The 13,764-nt window shown below is 40.2% G+C and overlaps 2 protein-coding genes across 2 annotated transcripts; one reads left to right on the forward strand and one right to left on the reverse strand.

Moving 5' to 3' along the window:
* Positions 1–740: 740 nt before the first annotated feature.
* atp6v1e1a (ATPase H+ transporting V1 subunit E1a) lies at positions 741–4,770 on the forward strand. The gene is made up of 9 exons (XM_079256452.1): positions 741–877; positions 1,164–1,229; positions 1,310–1,419; positions 2,044–2,110; positions 2,258–2,347; positions 2,439–2,507; positions 2,594–2,688; positions 2,786–2,873; positions 4,394–4,770. The coding sequence occupies exons 1-9, from the start codon at positions 845–847 to the stop codon at positions 4,454–4,456; spliced, it is 681 nt and encodes a 226-aa protein (XP_079112578.1). The 5' UTR covers positions 741–844; the 3' UTR covers positions 4,457–4,770.
* A 133-nt stretch (positions 4,771–4,903) lies between these two features.
* On the reverse strand, positions 4,904–12,504 carry slc25a18 (solute carrier family 25 member 18). The gene is made up of 10 exons (XM_079247049.1): positions 12,429–12,504; positions 11,199–11,498; positions 10,864–10,986; positions 9,630–9,685; positions 9,370–9,460; positions 8,963–9,078; positions 8,549–8,741; positions 7,123–7,295; positions 6,415–6,490; positions 4,904–6,307 (listed from the first exon to the last, which is right to left on the reverse strand). The coding sequence occupies exons 2-10, from the start codon at positions 11,216–11,218 to the stop codon at positions 6,166–6,168; spliced, it is 990 nt and encodes a 329-aa protein (XP_079103175.1). The 5' UTR covers positions 11,219–11,498; positions 12,429–12,504; the 3' UTR covers positions 4,904–6,165.
* Between the last annotated feature and the right edge of the window lie 1,260 nt (positions 12,505–13,764).

A 13,764-nucleotide genomic window follows, 5' to 3' on the forward strand; every position in this document is an offset into this window, starting at 1 on the left:
AATATAATAATAGAATATTATTCGATTTTCCCACCCCTAGTGCACGTAGTGGTAGAAGGAGAAACATGCAGTACAGCAAATCCAAATATAAGTACAAATAAAAATTTAAATAATGCAAAACGAAAAAAAAAAGTTAAATTTTATGTTTTATATCTTGGCATTCTCTGTTTTTTTATGGGTATGTCACTCAGTTGCTGTGAAGCTGGGTGTATAGGGGCATTTGGAGATAAGGAAGTAAATTAAGACAGAATAAGTAGTGAGACTTAAGAAAACAAGCCAAAACAAAAAACAAAAAAAAAAAAAAACAATAAACAAACCTGCAATCTGAGACTAATGACACTTCCTTGCAAATTCACAGAAAAAAAAAAAGCCCAAAGGCGCTGATAACAAACAGACCTGGCAACCCTGCTCCGCAGCCGCAGGGAAAGGGTGCGGGTTGGGGTGCGTGGCGGGATGTAAAACTCCTACAGTATAAATGTCAGAAGGTGACTTCTTCTTATATTCTCCCTAAACCTTCAAATGCAAGTAAAAAGTGTGAAAACAGTCATTATTTAATTAATCTGAACGTTTAGATGTCAAATTATAAGTAAATAACAAATAGAAAACATATTTACATAAAATTAAGTCTTTAAATGAAAGAGAAAATTTATTCCAAACTTTACTTTTTCTTTTTTTTTCTCGCTATTTTATTCTGAATGGATAAACCGGAAGTGCAGTTCCGTCATGATTAACTGCATCGACTGGAAACCTGGAAGAGAAGTCCGTCCTGTCGACAGTTCCTGTTTAAAAACGGCTAAAAGTTTTTCCCTCAGAATTTAACATAATAAAACAGAAATTAAACAGAATGGCTTTAACCGATGCTGACGTACAGAAACAGGTAAAACAGAAGAAAGTTAAGCGATAGTTAAAAGTTACGAAGTTTACTAACGGAGCTCGTAGCTGTTTATTAACTATTCCATACGGTGCTCCTCCTGTTTACTTGTCAGGTTTTTTTTTTTTTAACTTTATAAATAATAATTGACATTAAAAGGCACATTGTGTCGATAAATACAAATGTCTTTATTGAAGTGAAATTGTTAAACATTTAATGTTGTTTATGTTGATCTAATATGTAGAAATGTGCATGTTTGTGCACTGAGCAAACTGCTTGTCTGTTGTTGCAGATCAAGCACATGATGGGCTTCATTGAGCAAGAGGCCAACGAGAAAGCAGAGGAAATCGATGCAAAGGTAATGCAAGAGTGTCTGCAAGCCAGGAGAAACCCACGATGACATGTCTTTTGTTTGTTTGTTTGTTTGTTTGTTTGCAGGCAGAGGAAGAATTCAACATTGAGAAGGGTCGTTTGGTGCAAACCCAGCGGGTGAAAATCATGGAATATTATGAGAAGAAAGAAAAACAGATTGAACAACATAAGAAAATGTGAGTTTAAACTCATTTATTGCAGCTTAAGAAAAAAAACGTTCATTCAGGGAAAATATTTCTACCATGTTAGATTCAAGTCATAGCTTTGAAAGTCAGACTTTTTGTTGTACAAAAGTGAAAGTATTAATAAAAATATTTTTAAGAAGTATAAAGTAGTTAACTGGTACCAGTTTAAGCCCAGTACAGGTTTGTTGGAGGCAGCTTTGGCTCAGGAAGAAGAACAGAATGTCCAGTTATTGCAACGCTGGTGCTTTCAGCCTTTGAACGACATGTTTAAACATTATTTGGCTTCATACCTGCAGATTTGAGGGTTTACTTGGTATTTAAGTGGCTCTTTGTATCATCTGAAAGGGGAACTTGAATTTAATTATGTTGACTTTTTAGATCTGATTTTATTTCGATTGTTTTAATTTGATTCTTTTTATTTTTTGGTTGTTTTTAGATGTCAGAATTTTTTTTTAAGTTGTCCTAATGTATGTTATTTATTCTGTTTTTTGTTGTTGTTTTTTTTAAACCCCCCACAATGTGGCACTTTGGCCAACATTGTTGTTTTTAAAGTGCCTTATAAATAAAGTTGTATTGTATTAATTAAGGTTAATCCTGGTTATTTTCCCTCCTCAGCCAGATGTCCAACCTGATGAACCAGGCCAGGCTGAAGGTGCTGAAGGTCCGAGATGACATGATCACGGTGGGAGATCAATACTCTTCAGATATTCTTTGTTGTTTAGTGTCGTTACATCAGTTTGGCTTTCTGACATCTTTAAACAGTGTATCTGAACATGCGAGCGGACTCGTTTTAATGCTTTCGTCTTACTTCCGTGCGTTCCTGTCTCAGGATCTGTTGAGTGAGGCCCGTCAGAGACTTGCAGAGATTGCTAAGGACCCTGAAAAGTACTCAAAACTACTGGAAGGCCTGATACTTCAGGTAAAATGTGGTAAAACCAACAAAGTTCCTAATTCTCTTTGTTTCAAAAGTCTGTGAGATGAGAGGTTTTAGTAGTTTCTTCTCTTTTTAGGCATTTTACCAACTACTGGAGCCTAAAGTTACCATCCGCTGCAGAAAGCAGGATGTAGAGATGGTTCAGGTAGAGCCGACTGTCATCTCATGTGTGGTTTAACTGGACTCTTTACATGTATAATAAACAGCGTTCTGTGTTTAATTTCCTGGCAGGCAGCAGCTAATAAAAACATTCCCATCTACAAAGAAGCCGTGAAGAGCAACATCACTGTCAAAATTGATGAAGAGCGTTTTCTCCCATCCAACATGTAAGCTGGTCTGACGTCTGTTAAAGTAAACGTCACGCCGCTTCAGCAGGTTGCGCGTTTTAAAGGATGTGCAGTGAAATGTCCTCTGCTCTAACAGCTGCGGAGGAGTTGAGGTGTACAACGATAACGGAAAAATCAAGGTTTCCAACACCCTGGAGAGCAGGCTTGAACTCATCGCGCAGCAGGTAGAGTAACTCTAACAAGGTGCCGCGAGTCCGCCTGTATGACATAGACATATATACGTAGACATATATACGTAGACATATATACGTAGACATATATATGTGGACATATATACGCACAAACAAAACACTTTTCTATATAACTAGTTTATAAATAATGTTAACACAGTGAATAATCTACTAAATGCAAATAATAAATTTTACTCCTATGAAGTTTTTATGGAAAAATATGATATTCATGCTTCACAAAGAGAGTTTTACTTGGTAGCATAATTACCTCCGCCAAGGAGGTTATGTTTTTACCGTTTTAACTGTTTGTCTGTTTGTGTTCAAGATAACTTAAAAAGTTATGGACAGAGTTTCAAGAAATTTTCAGGACTTGTTGGAAACGTGAAAAGGAAGTACTGATTTAATTTTGGTGGTGATCCGGATCACCGTTTGGATCCAGGAACTTTTTAAAGGCCTTGGTGGAGGTTTATGCTCTCGTAAATAGTGTTTTTCTACTTAACTTCCGAATTACAGTTTTGATACAATACTTTATTTTCAGACTTTGTACAACTGTATCTTTACATTGATGAATTAATGAATGTAAATAAAGAGTCAATTATTGTCAAGAGAAAGCAGCAAATATTCCTGTATGTTGTTCAGCATACGGTTCACTAACCGGCAAAATATTGAAAGCAGATCGTGTGGAATTACATTTCACAAAGTTAGATAATAACCTGATAAAAAAAGTTTAATCCAAATGTATCAATAAACAATCAAACATGTTACTATCAAATTCATTTATACATTTATTTATATCACAGCTACCTTATGTCTTTGTTAAATAGCATTATAAAAAATATGTTAGCACGTATTTTTTAATGTTTCACAGTGATCTGTATCATAATATCGCTGTCCTTTGTAACAAACCAAACTGGGAGAAAAATCAGGTAAAAATAGGTGAAATTATTGTTGTGGTTGAACCTACACCTTACATATAAATGCATGAGACGTCAGCTGGTAAAGGCAGCGTGATACGATGCGGGTCTATGTATTTATGTCTATGCTGTATGACTGTGGGATCTAGTTCCGCCTGTAGAGGGAAGCACTGCTCTTGTTTTACGCTTAAAGTTTGAGAAAATCAGAGAAAAAAAAAACGTGAATTTGATGATCAAGCCAAATTGTCTCACTAATCGATTCATCAGCTACTCGTTTTTAGGCATGGAAATTAATTTGCTAACAAATGGCAAATAATTGGCTTTTTTTCTGAATTAACTACGAATTTTACCTGCATTATTTAAGTTCTGTGTATAAATATCAGTCTCTTAAAGACTGATGAATGGACCCAACTTTATCCAAACGTTTCCACATTAGAAGCTTTAATTCTGAGGGAAAAATGAGTATTTCTGGAGCTGCTGGTGTATCACATGTCAGCTGGAGCTTAAAAACAGATTAAAGCAGCAGCTCTTATATCCGTAAGTAGTTTGTCTGGCTTTCTCCTCATGTTTACGTATTTGTACTTATTCACCTCCCCACAGATGATGCCTGAAATCAGAGTGAGCTTGTTTGGTCCCAACCCCAACCGCAGGTTCACGGATTAACGGAGGATTTGAGGAGAGCGGTGGGACGCCGTCTTTACGGTGACCACTGATCATGTCCAGCAGCCTGATGATCATCAGGCTGCAAGGAGACTCTGACTGGGATGCAATAAGTGTGTGTCTGTATAAACTAAGTACTTCTCATCCTCCTGTCTCGGAGATGTTCAGTGGACTTCTGGACTTTGCTTCAGTCTGCAGATATTTGCTTGAAACTGTTACGGGTAGAAAAACCGCGCTGCAAACCAAAGATGGATTATTTCATTGTGTGTTACTTGCAGCCAAAATGATGTTTTGTAAAACATTCATTTCTAAGTGTATGTCTGCAAAAAGATGATTTGCTTTGTTGTAAAGAAATACAAAAAATACATTGACACAGTGTTATTATTATTATGTATGAATTATCTTTATTTACAGATTGTAAACAAACAGATGACACTACGGTGAGGAGAATGTAGTAGCCTAGGTTCTCTACTCGCATCAAAATGTGGTTTGCTTTAAAAATGTACAAAAAACAAAAGGAAAAAACGCTTTTAGTGCCTCCCAGCGGGGTTGAGGAGTGGCGGTTGGCGAGGCGAGGTGCCATGCTCGCTGCGTGGATCCAAACCACAGGTGTCAAACTCCAGTCTTTAAAGGTTTTTGTTGTCTCCCTGCTCCAACACACCTGACTGAAACGTAAAAACCAGTTGACAAGAAGCTGCTGGATGCATTTGATTGGAATCAGCTGCGTTGGTGGAGGGAAACAACAGAAACCCTGCAGGACTGCAGGTTGACCTCCCTGATCCAAACGTTTAGAATTGTCTTCGCTAAATTGGACCAAAACAAGATGCCAACGCCACCAGTTCCTCTGAATTCATTTAAGACTTGTCATTTTGATGTTGTAGAAACTAACAGCAGTGATAAGGCATCGATTGCATTTTCTTCATCATTCATCATTCCAAGCTACTCCGCAGGAAAAAAAGCAACCTTTGGGATTTAACCCCCGCAGGCTGTGGAGAAGAGGAAGCCAGAGGGCTTCAGACGTTTAACCTGCCGCCTCTAAGCAGGAAGCGAGCTGTGTGTTAAACTATATTGTATGCTAATACAGAGATTAAAGTATTACCATCAGATTAACAACTGACCTCAGAGAGATTGGCAGGTAGCACCTCCCAGTCCAGAGAATGAATACAAGATTACAACTCCAACCAGCAGGATGGAGAGGGAGGAATGTCCTGTTCTGCATGAGACCTCACATACGGACCTGAATGGTTAGCCAAAGACCCAGCTCACACTCTGAAACCAGATAAGTAACAATAAAACACGCTGAGAGGACAAGTCGTTGCTTTTACGATGATGCACGGACCATAAAAAGGTCCGGTTCAGTTAGCAGCCTGGAATAAAATGCAGAAGTTGGAATAATCTCTGAGGTGAAGGAGCGAAGTGGCTAGATTGCACCAAGCAGTAGCCAGGAGTTGCTGCGACTTGATGAACCCTCACACACACACACACACACACACATATATATATATACAGGACCATGTTTAACCAACAGAACCCTGCTGACAGAATGTCAAATCCTAAAGAATCATTATTCACTTTTTTTTTAGTAAATTCAACCTGTCTTTCCTTTGGTTAGCAGAATTTTTCACTGCTCTTTCTGTTGCATCGTTCACTCTGTTAAAGCAGCGTGTTATTCATAGAGAAACAACACAACCACCACCAGATGCCCATCACCGCTATCCCATCAAACCCAGAACTGCTTCCCCCACACCGAGAAAGTAAACACCCTGCGCAATGCCAAAAAGAGGAGCAATGACCAAAGCTCGACATGTTGCACCCTTCAGGAACGCTGATGGGCCTTCTCGCCTCATGATGCGCCTGCAAAACACACAAGATGGAATGAGTTAAAGATACAAGGACATGGTGTGTTTCAAGGCTTTTTGCATGAATATTAAGAAAGTAAATGTTTCAGATGACGGTTTTACTTTGTGCAGTCCAGAATCCCTCTGTATGAATCTTCTCCTTCACCTTTCTGCAAGGTCTGCAGGCGCGTCTTTATGACTGTGTGCAGAATCACAGGAAGAAGATGCTGTTTGAAGGTGATTTTATTTCTTTTCTATGACCTGCAGAATGAATTTGATGCTTTTTTTTACAGAGATAAGTCACAACTTTTCTATCGGAGATGAAGGAGCGGCCTTGTGATCAGATTCAGATTGTTCCCAGTGCTGCAGCTGGAAGGTGAATGGCCACTATGTTTCTGATTTTCTTTCATTCCTGGAAGAAAAGCAGCATCCTGCCTTTGAAAAGGAGGGGTAGGCAGGAAGTGGAACTGGACCAGTAACATCACCAGTGTCTGAATCCAGTTCAGAAAGTCCCTCACATGCAGCGCACCTCACTGGGACTTGCTTTTTAACTGTAAGCCCTTAGAAATGTCTGAGACTAATAATAATAATGAAAAAATAAATTAATAAATAATAATAATAATAATAATACAAATAATAATAAATTTAAAATTAAAAAATGTCTGAGATTGATAAAAAATAAATAAAAAAATAAAATAACTAAAGAAAAAAAAATGTCTGAGGCTGAAGTTTACTTTCTTGTTTATTTGCAGATGTTTTTATCTCTGGAGGCAGAACGTCTTGTTTCAAAGATAAATTAATGGTTGGAGTGAAGTATCATCTCCCACTCACCATCCAGAGGTGTAACAGCCACAGCAGCAACTGAGCCAGCGGAGCAGCCCGCCACAAAAGACTGCCAGAACGGGGCCTTGGCCTGCATGTCGGCCTGGCCGCCTCCTTTTTCCCGGCCCAGACTGTTCAGGTTGGCAAAGAGCGGGAAGTAGATCATGGAGAAGGGGACATCCCTGGAAATGTTCATTTAAAATATATCGTTTAGCTTGAGGGAAGATGATCACATTCTGAAATATTGGTGGCAAAAAAGTCAGCGGAGGGAGAGTGAGGTCATGAGAGAAAGATGTGAACCAATTAAACTGCAGCATGACAACCAGACATAGCTGCAGGATGCTATTGATCAGTGTTGATGAGCAGATATGTCTGAAACTAAAGTTACGTAATTAAAACTCAGATCAGTTTAAAGATACAAAATAAAGCATAAAATACACAAAAAAAAGTTTCCACCTGGATTTAACTATAAGCAAACAGGTCGGAGCCTCCTATTGGACGATTCATGCAAGTTTTTCTTAAACAAGTATTAAAAAGACACAAAACAAGATGTTAGTCTGTTTCAGAAGGGTCAGATCATCAGCATGAAGCAGAGAAAACGTGAGGAGACGCAGGAACGACTGAAACTGGGTTCCGAACCGTCCAGCAGCATTAAAACTGGAAGGATGGTGGAGAAGCATCGACTTCCAGGAAGAAACATGGTGGAAAAACATTCTGAATGATGGTGATGGTGATCACTGGAACGTCTGGAGGAACCAGATGGAAGAAAAACAGCAGTAGAACTCAGGAGCAGGTTTCATAGTGACTGTAAGAACGTTTCCACATGAACCATGAGACTGAACAGCTGAGGAGCCGGAAGAAGACCACTGATCAGAGAGGAGAAGCAGCAGAAAGACTGGACTCTGGAGCTGGAAGAAGGTCTGATGGGTCCAGGTTTAGCTTGTTCCAGAGTGATGGAGCATCAGGGTAAGAAGAGAGGCAGAGATGCAGACATCATGTGGAGGCAGTCTATGATCTGGGGTTTCTGCAGGTGGTCAGGTCCAGCTTCAGGTTCAGCATCATGAGTAAAGACTGAGGTCAGCTGATATCTGAATATCCAGAATGAGCAGGTTGTTCCATCTTCCTCCAGGATTCATGTGGTCAGATTGTAACAGAGCGGTTCAGGGAACAGGAGACATCAGTTCCACACATGGACCAGAGTCCAGACCTGAACCCCATGGAGCATCTTTGGGATGCACTGGAGTAGTCAGACTCTCCCATCATCAATACCAGATATTGGTTAGAAATGAATTTAAGTCTGGGTGGAAATAAATCTGCTGACATGGCAGGAGCTCATTGAAACGATGACATGGCGAATGATGCTGGAGTCAGAGATAAAGGAGCTCCAACCAGTCGGTGGAATTGAGGTGTATTATGCGTTTCTTTGTGTGACAACCTCATTAAAGTGGCTCCTGCTCCTCTGTAGAGGCCCGCAAGGCCACGAGTCTTCAGCAGCTGCACAGTGATGCCGGTGGCTGAGGGCCGCCGAGGAGGAATCGATCTGGCTTGTGCTGCAGGAGCCACCAATGACGGAGCTGGACTGTGAGCTGCCTGAGTCTGAGCTGGAGCTGGGACAGGTCTTTGTGCAGCTGATGAATAAAACAAAGGAAAAAGGACATTTTCAGGTTAATGCTACCTGTCACAGTCGCAGCAAAAGCCTTCTTATTCTGCCAACATTTAGCCGTCTTGGTTCTGAAGGACACAGTCCGTCTCTACATGTTAAATACAGTCGGCTGCATTTATTTGGAAACATTTTATCACCTAAATTAGCACATCATGGCGCTAGTTTTAAACCCTGCAAACAACTCACCAAGCCTTCCTGCATCTTGCAGCTGGATTTTGAGCATCTCCATGGGAGTGGTGACCACCACCTGACAGGTCCCAGCCCCACACCCAGCCAGAACTTCCCCCCACAGGGGCAGGTGCCTGGGCACACACAATGGTATTAGGAGCAATGCTGAGACAACATGATGATTGATCATTTTTGATTTTGAGATCATTTATTTTCTTTAAGTTTTAGAAAGTTTTTGTTTTAATTGTTGATTTTTGCTTGAGTTTTAAAAAGTTTTGCTTGGAGATTCTGAAACAAATCTGATTCCATACAATTGTAGTTTTAATAAAACTTATTCAAACCTGTTATGTTGCATGTTGGTTTGATACAATGCTTCGTAACTTTACGTTTTTATGCAGATATCACAAGTAAATGTAAAAAATTACCCATCCTTAGAGAGCTTCTGCCTGAAGACATCATTGGCAGCCAGTTTGATTGCTTTTTCAGGTGTAACCAGGGTGAGGTTCACTGCTGCACCTGGACAAAACAAACAGGCCAATGGCAGCAGTGCTAAAGCATGCAGGTAGAACCAACCTGAACAGCAGCTTAGTGATGACCATCAGTACTAGAGGGGGTAAATGCTGCAGAAGAACCAACAGCATAGGAGGGAAGACTTAATCCTGTTGATAAAAGAAGCAGAAAATACCTCTGTAGCATCCAAAATAGCCCTCCGAGCGCACCGTCTTTGCCAGACAGTCAAACCTTTGAACACAACAAAGAAAAATCACCATTACATAAAAGTTATCCTAAAAGTGTCTACATTTGATCAGTTAAATATACATTCATTCATATAATATCAGTATTGTGATTCTTTATGTTTTTATGTTTGGGTGTACCAAACCCCAAGAATCATCTACTGAGTCCAGGGACGAGACATCTCACAGCAATCCCAATAGATATGTCGACAAAGACTCACTTTTTAACATTTCCTGGAAAGGAATAAGTAGTGAAGGATATTTTCCATGTCTGACTCACAGTGGAAAACCACAGGCTGCTGAACACACACAAACACACACACACACACCCACGGTGGCTACGCCCAACCAGCCAGCACTATTGAAGCCTGCCAGCTGATGTTCTGCTCATAATTCAGGGTCGTTGGGTCTTTTAAGGACACAGTCTGTCTATTTTATCTCTCTTTTGTATGATTTTGCCTCAAATAAAACTGTTAAACATGAGAAACTGATGCTGTTTAAAAATTAATTTAACACACTTCAAAGTTATCATGGCAACCCATGAAAAAACACAACAATGAAATACAAAATAAAAGCCCAAACAAGTTTATTTAGAGGTGATGCTCTTTTTTTTTTTTTTTTTTTAACCTGAAGTCTTTATCTGGCCCTTTAAGAAATGTAAAAACAAACAATTAAAAAAAAAAATAAAAAAAATTTACCTTTTAAAAACATCTATTTGTAAAAAAAAAAAAAATTGTTTTGAGTGAATTATTGTATCATTGTATCCCCCAGAGGGCAGAAGACAAGTATCAGGTTGCGTAACAGGATTTTGAGTGAAGTTTTGACCACAAAGTGATACAAAATGTGTCAGAAACTGCATAAACGATTATCCATATGACTTAAAAGGCTTAAAATGTAAGATAAGAAATATTTACATGTTCGCAACTGAAAAAAGCGCGCTGATGCTAAACTATTTACAACCAGCAGGATGTTTGAACTTTGACATTTCTATTGGCTTCAAGGAAAAACATACTCAGTTGTTCTTGGCTGACTATATGATATTGATCATTACAGACGCTTATTCATCTAAAGAACTTAAATATTCCTACAGCAAAAACAATTAGCATTAATTTAAAGGCTCTGTCTTTAAATGTGACGTTTCAGTTCCAGAAGCAGATTAAGTCTGGCCGGGGAAACCCCACTCACATTCCTTTGTAGACTTGGATGCCCTGCTGGTTCTGTAGGCGGGTCTTTGCCAGGTCAATAGGAAATACACATGTCACACCGACCAGGCCTGCCACGCCCCCATTAATCAGCTTAGCAGGGAGACTGTGAAAGGATCAACATGGACACACACATAAACAGACCCACTTAAACAGAATCATAAACTCTAACAGTGAAAATGGCAGCTCATATGGTGGGAAAGATGTAAATAACCAGAGACAAAATGCAGAGTTTAAAGGAGCATCTAAAAGGATCTATAATAAGACAACTGCTGTTAAGATAAAAACTACAGGAAACAAAAAGACGTAGCTACTTACCTAACTTTCTTCTCTCCCATCTTGCCTGTTTCAGGGCTCCTCGCCCAGATCTCCTCTCCTCTTCCACCTGCTCCCGCCTTCGTGCTCTTAACTCTTCCCTCTCTTCAGCACGCAGCCCAAAGATGCCCCCCACACCACAAACACAGCTTCTTTTTAACGTGGTTGGATCAGTCCGCCCTCTTCTCCCTGCTACCACATGGGTGGATTCCCTCCCTCTACGCTGTTGTGGCCAAAAAGACCAGCGTTGGAGCTGAGTGTTGTGTCCAGACGCTTCACGTCCAAACCGGATCTCTTGCTCCACTATCAGGACACAGACAACACAAGCAGTTAGAAGTGATAAAATGGTTGTAACACCTGTGTCGAGCTGGTCATTCATACTTTTAGATGACAGAACATCCCAGGACTAACACACACACAGACAGAAAGAACATCTTGAGTCTCTCTAATCTGTCTGCTAGAAGAGATTTGATCTAACAAGGAGGGGAAGTAAAAATGAGAACCCGGCTATTAAGATGTTCTGCATTTACACAAAGAACTAAAAAGGATTTTTAAAGCAGTTTAAAAAGACTGAGTTACAAGTTTAATCTGAGTACAATAGGTTGCAGTTCATCTTTTCTTTTCTTTTTAAGGTGAATAATAGACGATGGAAATGCTGTAGAAACCTGATCTGAGGTTCACAACTCTTCCTTCCCGGTGCTGTGTTTGGTTTTCCTCACATTTTTCTGCTTTTTCCCATTCTGACTTGCCTCTTCCCTCAGCTCTCTAATTAATCTCTCTCTTAATCTCTTCACCTCCATTCTGTCTCTATTTTTACCCCACAGTAAACCTTCAGCCTATCCTCGCCCGCATCAATCCTTCCTGTTTTTATTTTACCCATCTGGATGTGGACTTTGTATCGTTTCAGGTCATACCCCAGCGCCTCTGCTAATTTTAGGACCGTTTTTACAGAAATTTTAACTCATTTTCTGCCTCTGAACTCTGCCTTTTCTATGGAGCCTAGTCACATTCTACACATGCCTTTCACTGAGCCTCTTTCTGTGAAACTTTCTTTCGACTCCATTCACTCACAGCAGTGACCCTGCCAAAACACAGACAAGGGTGCCTCACCCCCAAGCCAACCTCCAGTTTCCCCCGAAACTGTCCTGGAGAACCCCTCTCAACACGGTTTAAAGACACAAGCCCCTGTCAGACAACTTCCAGTAACACAGCAGTGGAGAACGGGGCCCTTACCTCTGCTGATGCATCCCACCCGCAGGATCAAACTGTCCACTTTCTCTCACTTCAGCAGTGCTTGCAGCAATGGTAGTCAAGCGAGAGCGATCTGAGAGAACCAGCCGCCACTCAGGGGCCGTTGCACAAACACCAGCATTGTCCTGCAGCCTAAGTCCCTCCCTCTCGCGGTGTCTCTCTGTGTGTGACAGCCCCAGCGGCACAGCTCTGCACTAACACAACTCCACAGAAACTCATGCATGTGGAGCTGTACCTACACACAACCCACAGAAGAGACAATTATCAATAATTAGAATGCAATGTGTGTTTCTTTAATGAGCGTATGTACACTACATCACAAAAGCACAAAGGGTTGCCCATCAGCAATGAGGTCTCTGTTTAACAGTCCGGGTATTACATAATACCTGCAGGCAAACTGAATGCTGCAAATGTTCGCAGACTTCCAACTACTACTAATAGTAACACCGAGTATCAGTCTCTCATTCTTTGGGTTATTTTATTCATAATGTCAGAAAAAAAAGATGTGAGAACATAAATAAGAACTTATGATGACCACACCGGCTCCTCATTTCCCTTAAACTAGTTTTTCATAAGCATTGACTGATGTATTGATCCTTCTCAATGGAAAAGCAATCACTTCCAGCAAATCAGCAGAGAAAAGCCGTCGTTAGTTTTCTATTTTAAACTTTAATGTGAAACCGTTTATGTATAAGCAAGGCATGAAAATATGGGCAGACAATAATGACCCATAAACACACAGACGAGCCAGGAGTCAGATGTTGGTGTATGTTATTCACAGTGGATGTTTTTCGCAGCAGACTTGTCACTGTGGATTAATCACAACCGTATTAATGGCTGCAATCCACTTAGAAAAAGTGGGACTTTTTATCGCTTCAGTTCTTACTGAGACACTTAATGGGACCAAGACTTTGTTTTATTTCTTATTTTTTTTCCTTTCAAGGACAGGTCCAAATGTCTGCTGCTAAAATCCCCTCCTCTCTTGCTTTTTTTTAGTATGATTGATGTCCTATCACCTCTCACCTGCAGAGGAAGTGGGCATCAGGATGGAGGAGTCAACATAATGAGACATCCTTCCTTTGGGGGCACAAGTCGGGTGTGTTCCTGTAAGTTTTATGCATCACTTCTCCACCACATCTGAATCAAAGAGCAGAATTACCTCGTCCACATGTCATTCAGCGCTGCAGAGGTCTGACACCGAGACATTCATTTGATTCAGGGACGTATATTATGGAATCAGATTTGTTTCAGAATCTCCAAGCAAAACTTTTTAAAACTCAAGCAAAAAAACAATTTAAACCAAAACTTTCTAAAACTT

This window comes from Telmatherina bonti (assembly GCF_933228915.1).
Source record: "Telmatherina bonti genome assembly, chromosome: 2".
NCBI classification, from domain to species: Eukaryota; Metazoa; Chordata; class Actinopteri; order Atheriniformes; family Telmatherinidae; genus Telmatherina; species Telmatherina bonti.

What these genes read in the sequence shown, in the direction of transcription:
- atp6v1e1a (XM_079256452.1), top strand. Translation starts at nt 845, where the DNA reads ATGGCTTTAACCGATGCTGACGTACAGAAACAG. An exon ending in ATGCTGACGTACAGAAACAG is followed by an intron (nt 878 to 1,163) that starts GTAAAACAGAAG and finishes CTGTTGTTGCAG; the next exon opens with ATCAAGCACATGATGGGCTT. An exon ending in CGTTTTCTCCCATCCAACAT is followed by an intron (nt 2,689 to 2,785) that starts GTAAGCTGGTCT and finishes CTGCTCTAACAG; the next exon opens with CTGCGGAGGAGTTGAGGTGT.
- slc25a18 (XM_079247049.1), bottom strand. Translation starts at nt 11,218, where the DNA reads ATGGGAGAGAAGAAAGTTAG. An exon ending in GGCTGTTACACCTCTGGATG is followed by an intron (nt 6,491 to 7,122) that starts GTGAGTGGGAGA and finishes TTCTGCACACAG; the next exon opens with TCATAAAGACGCGCCTGCAG. An exon ending in GGGATTCTGGACTGCACAAA is followed by an intron (nt 6,308 to 6,414) that starts GTAAAACCGTCA and finishes TGTGTTTTGCAG; the next exon opens with GCGCATCATGAGGCGAGAAG.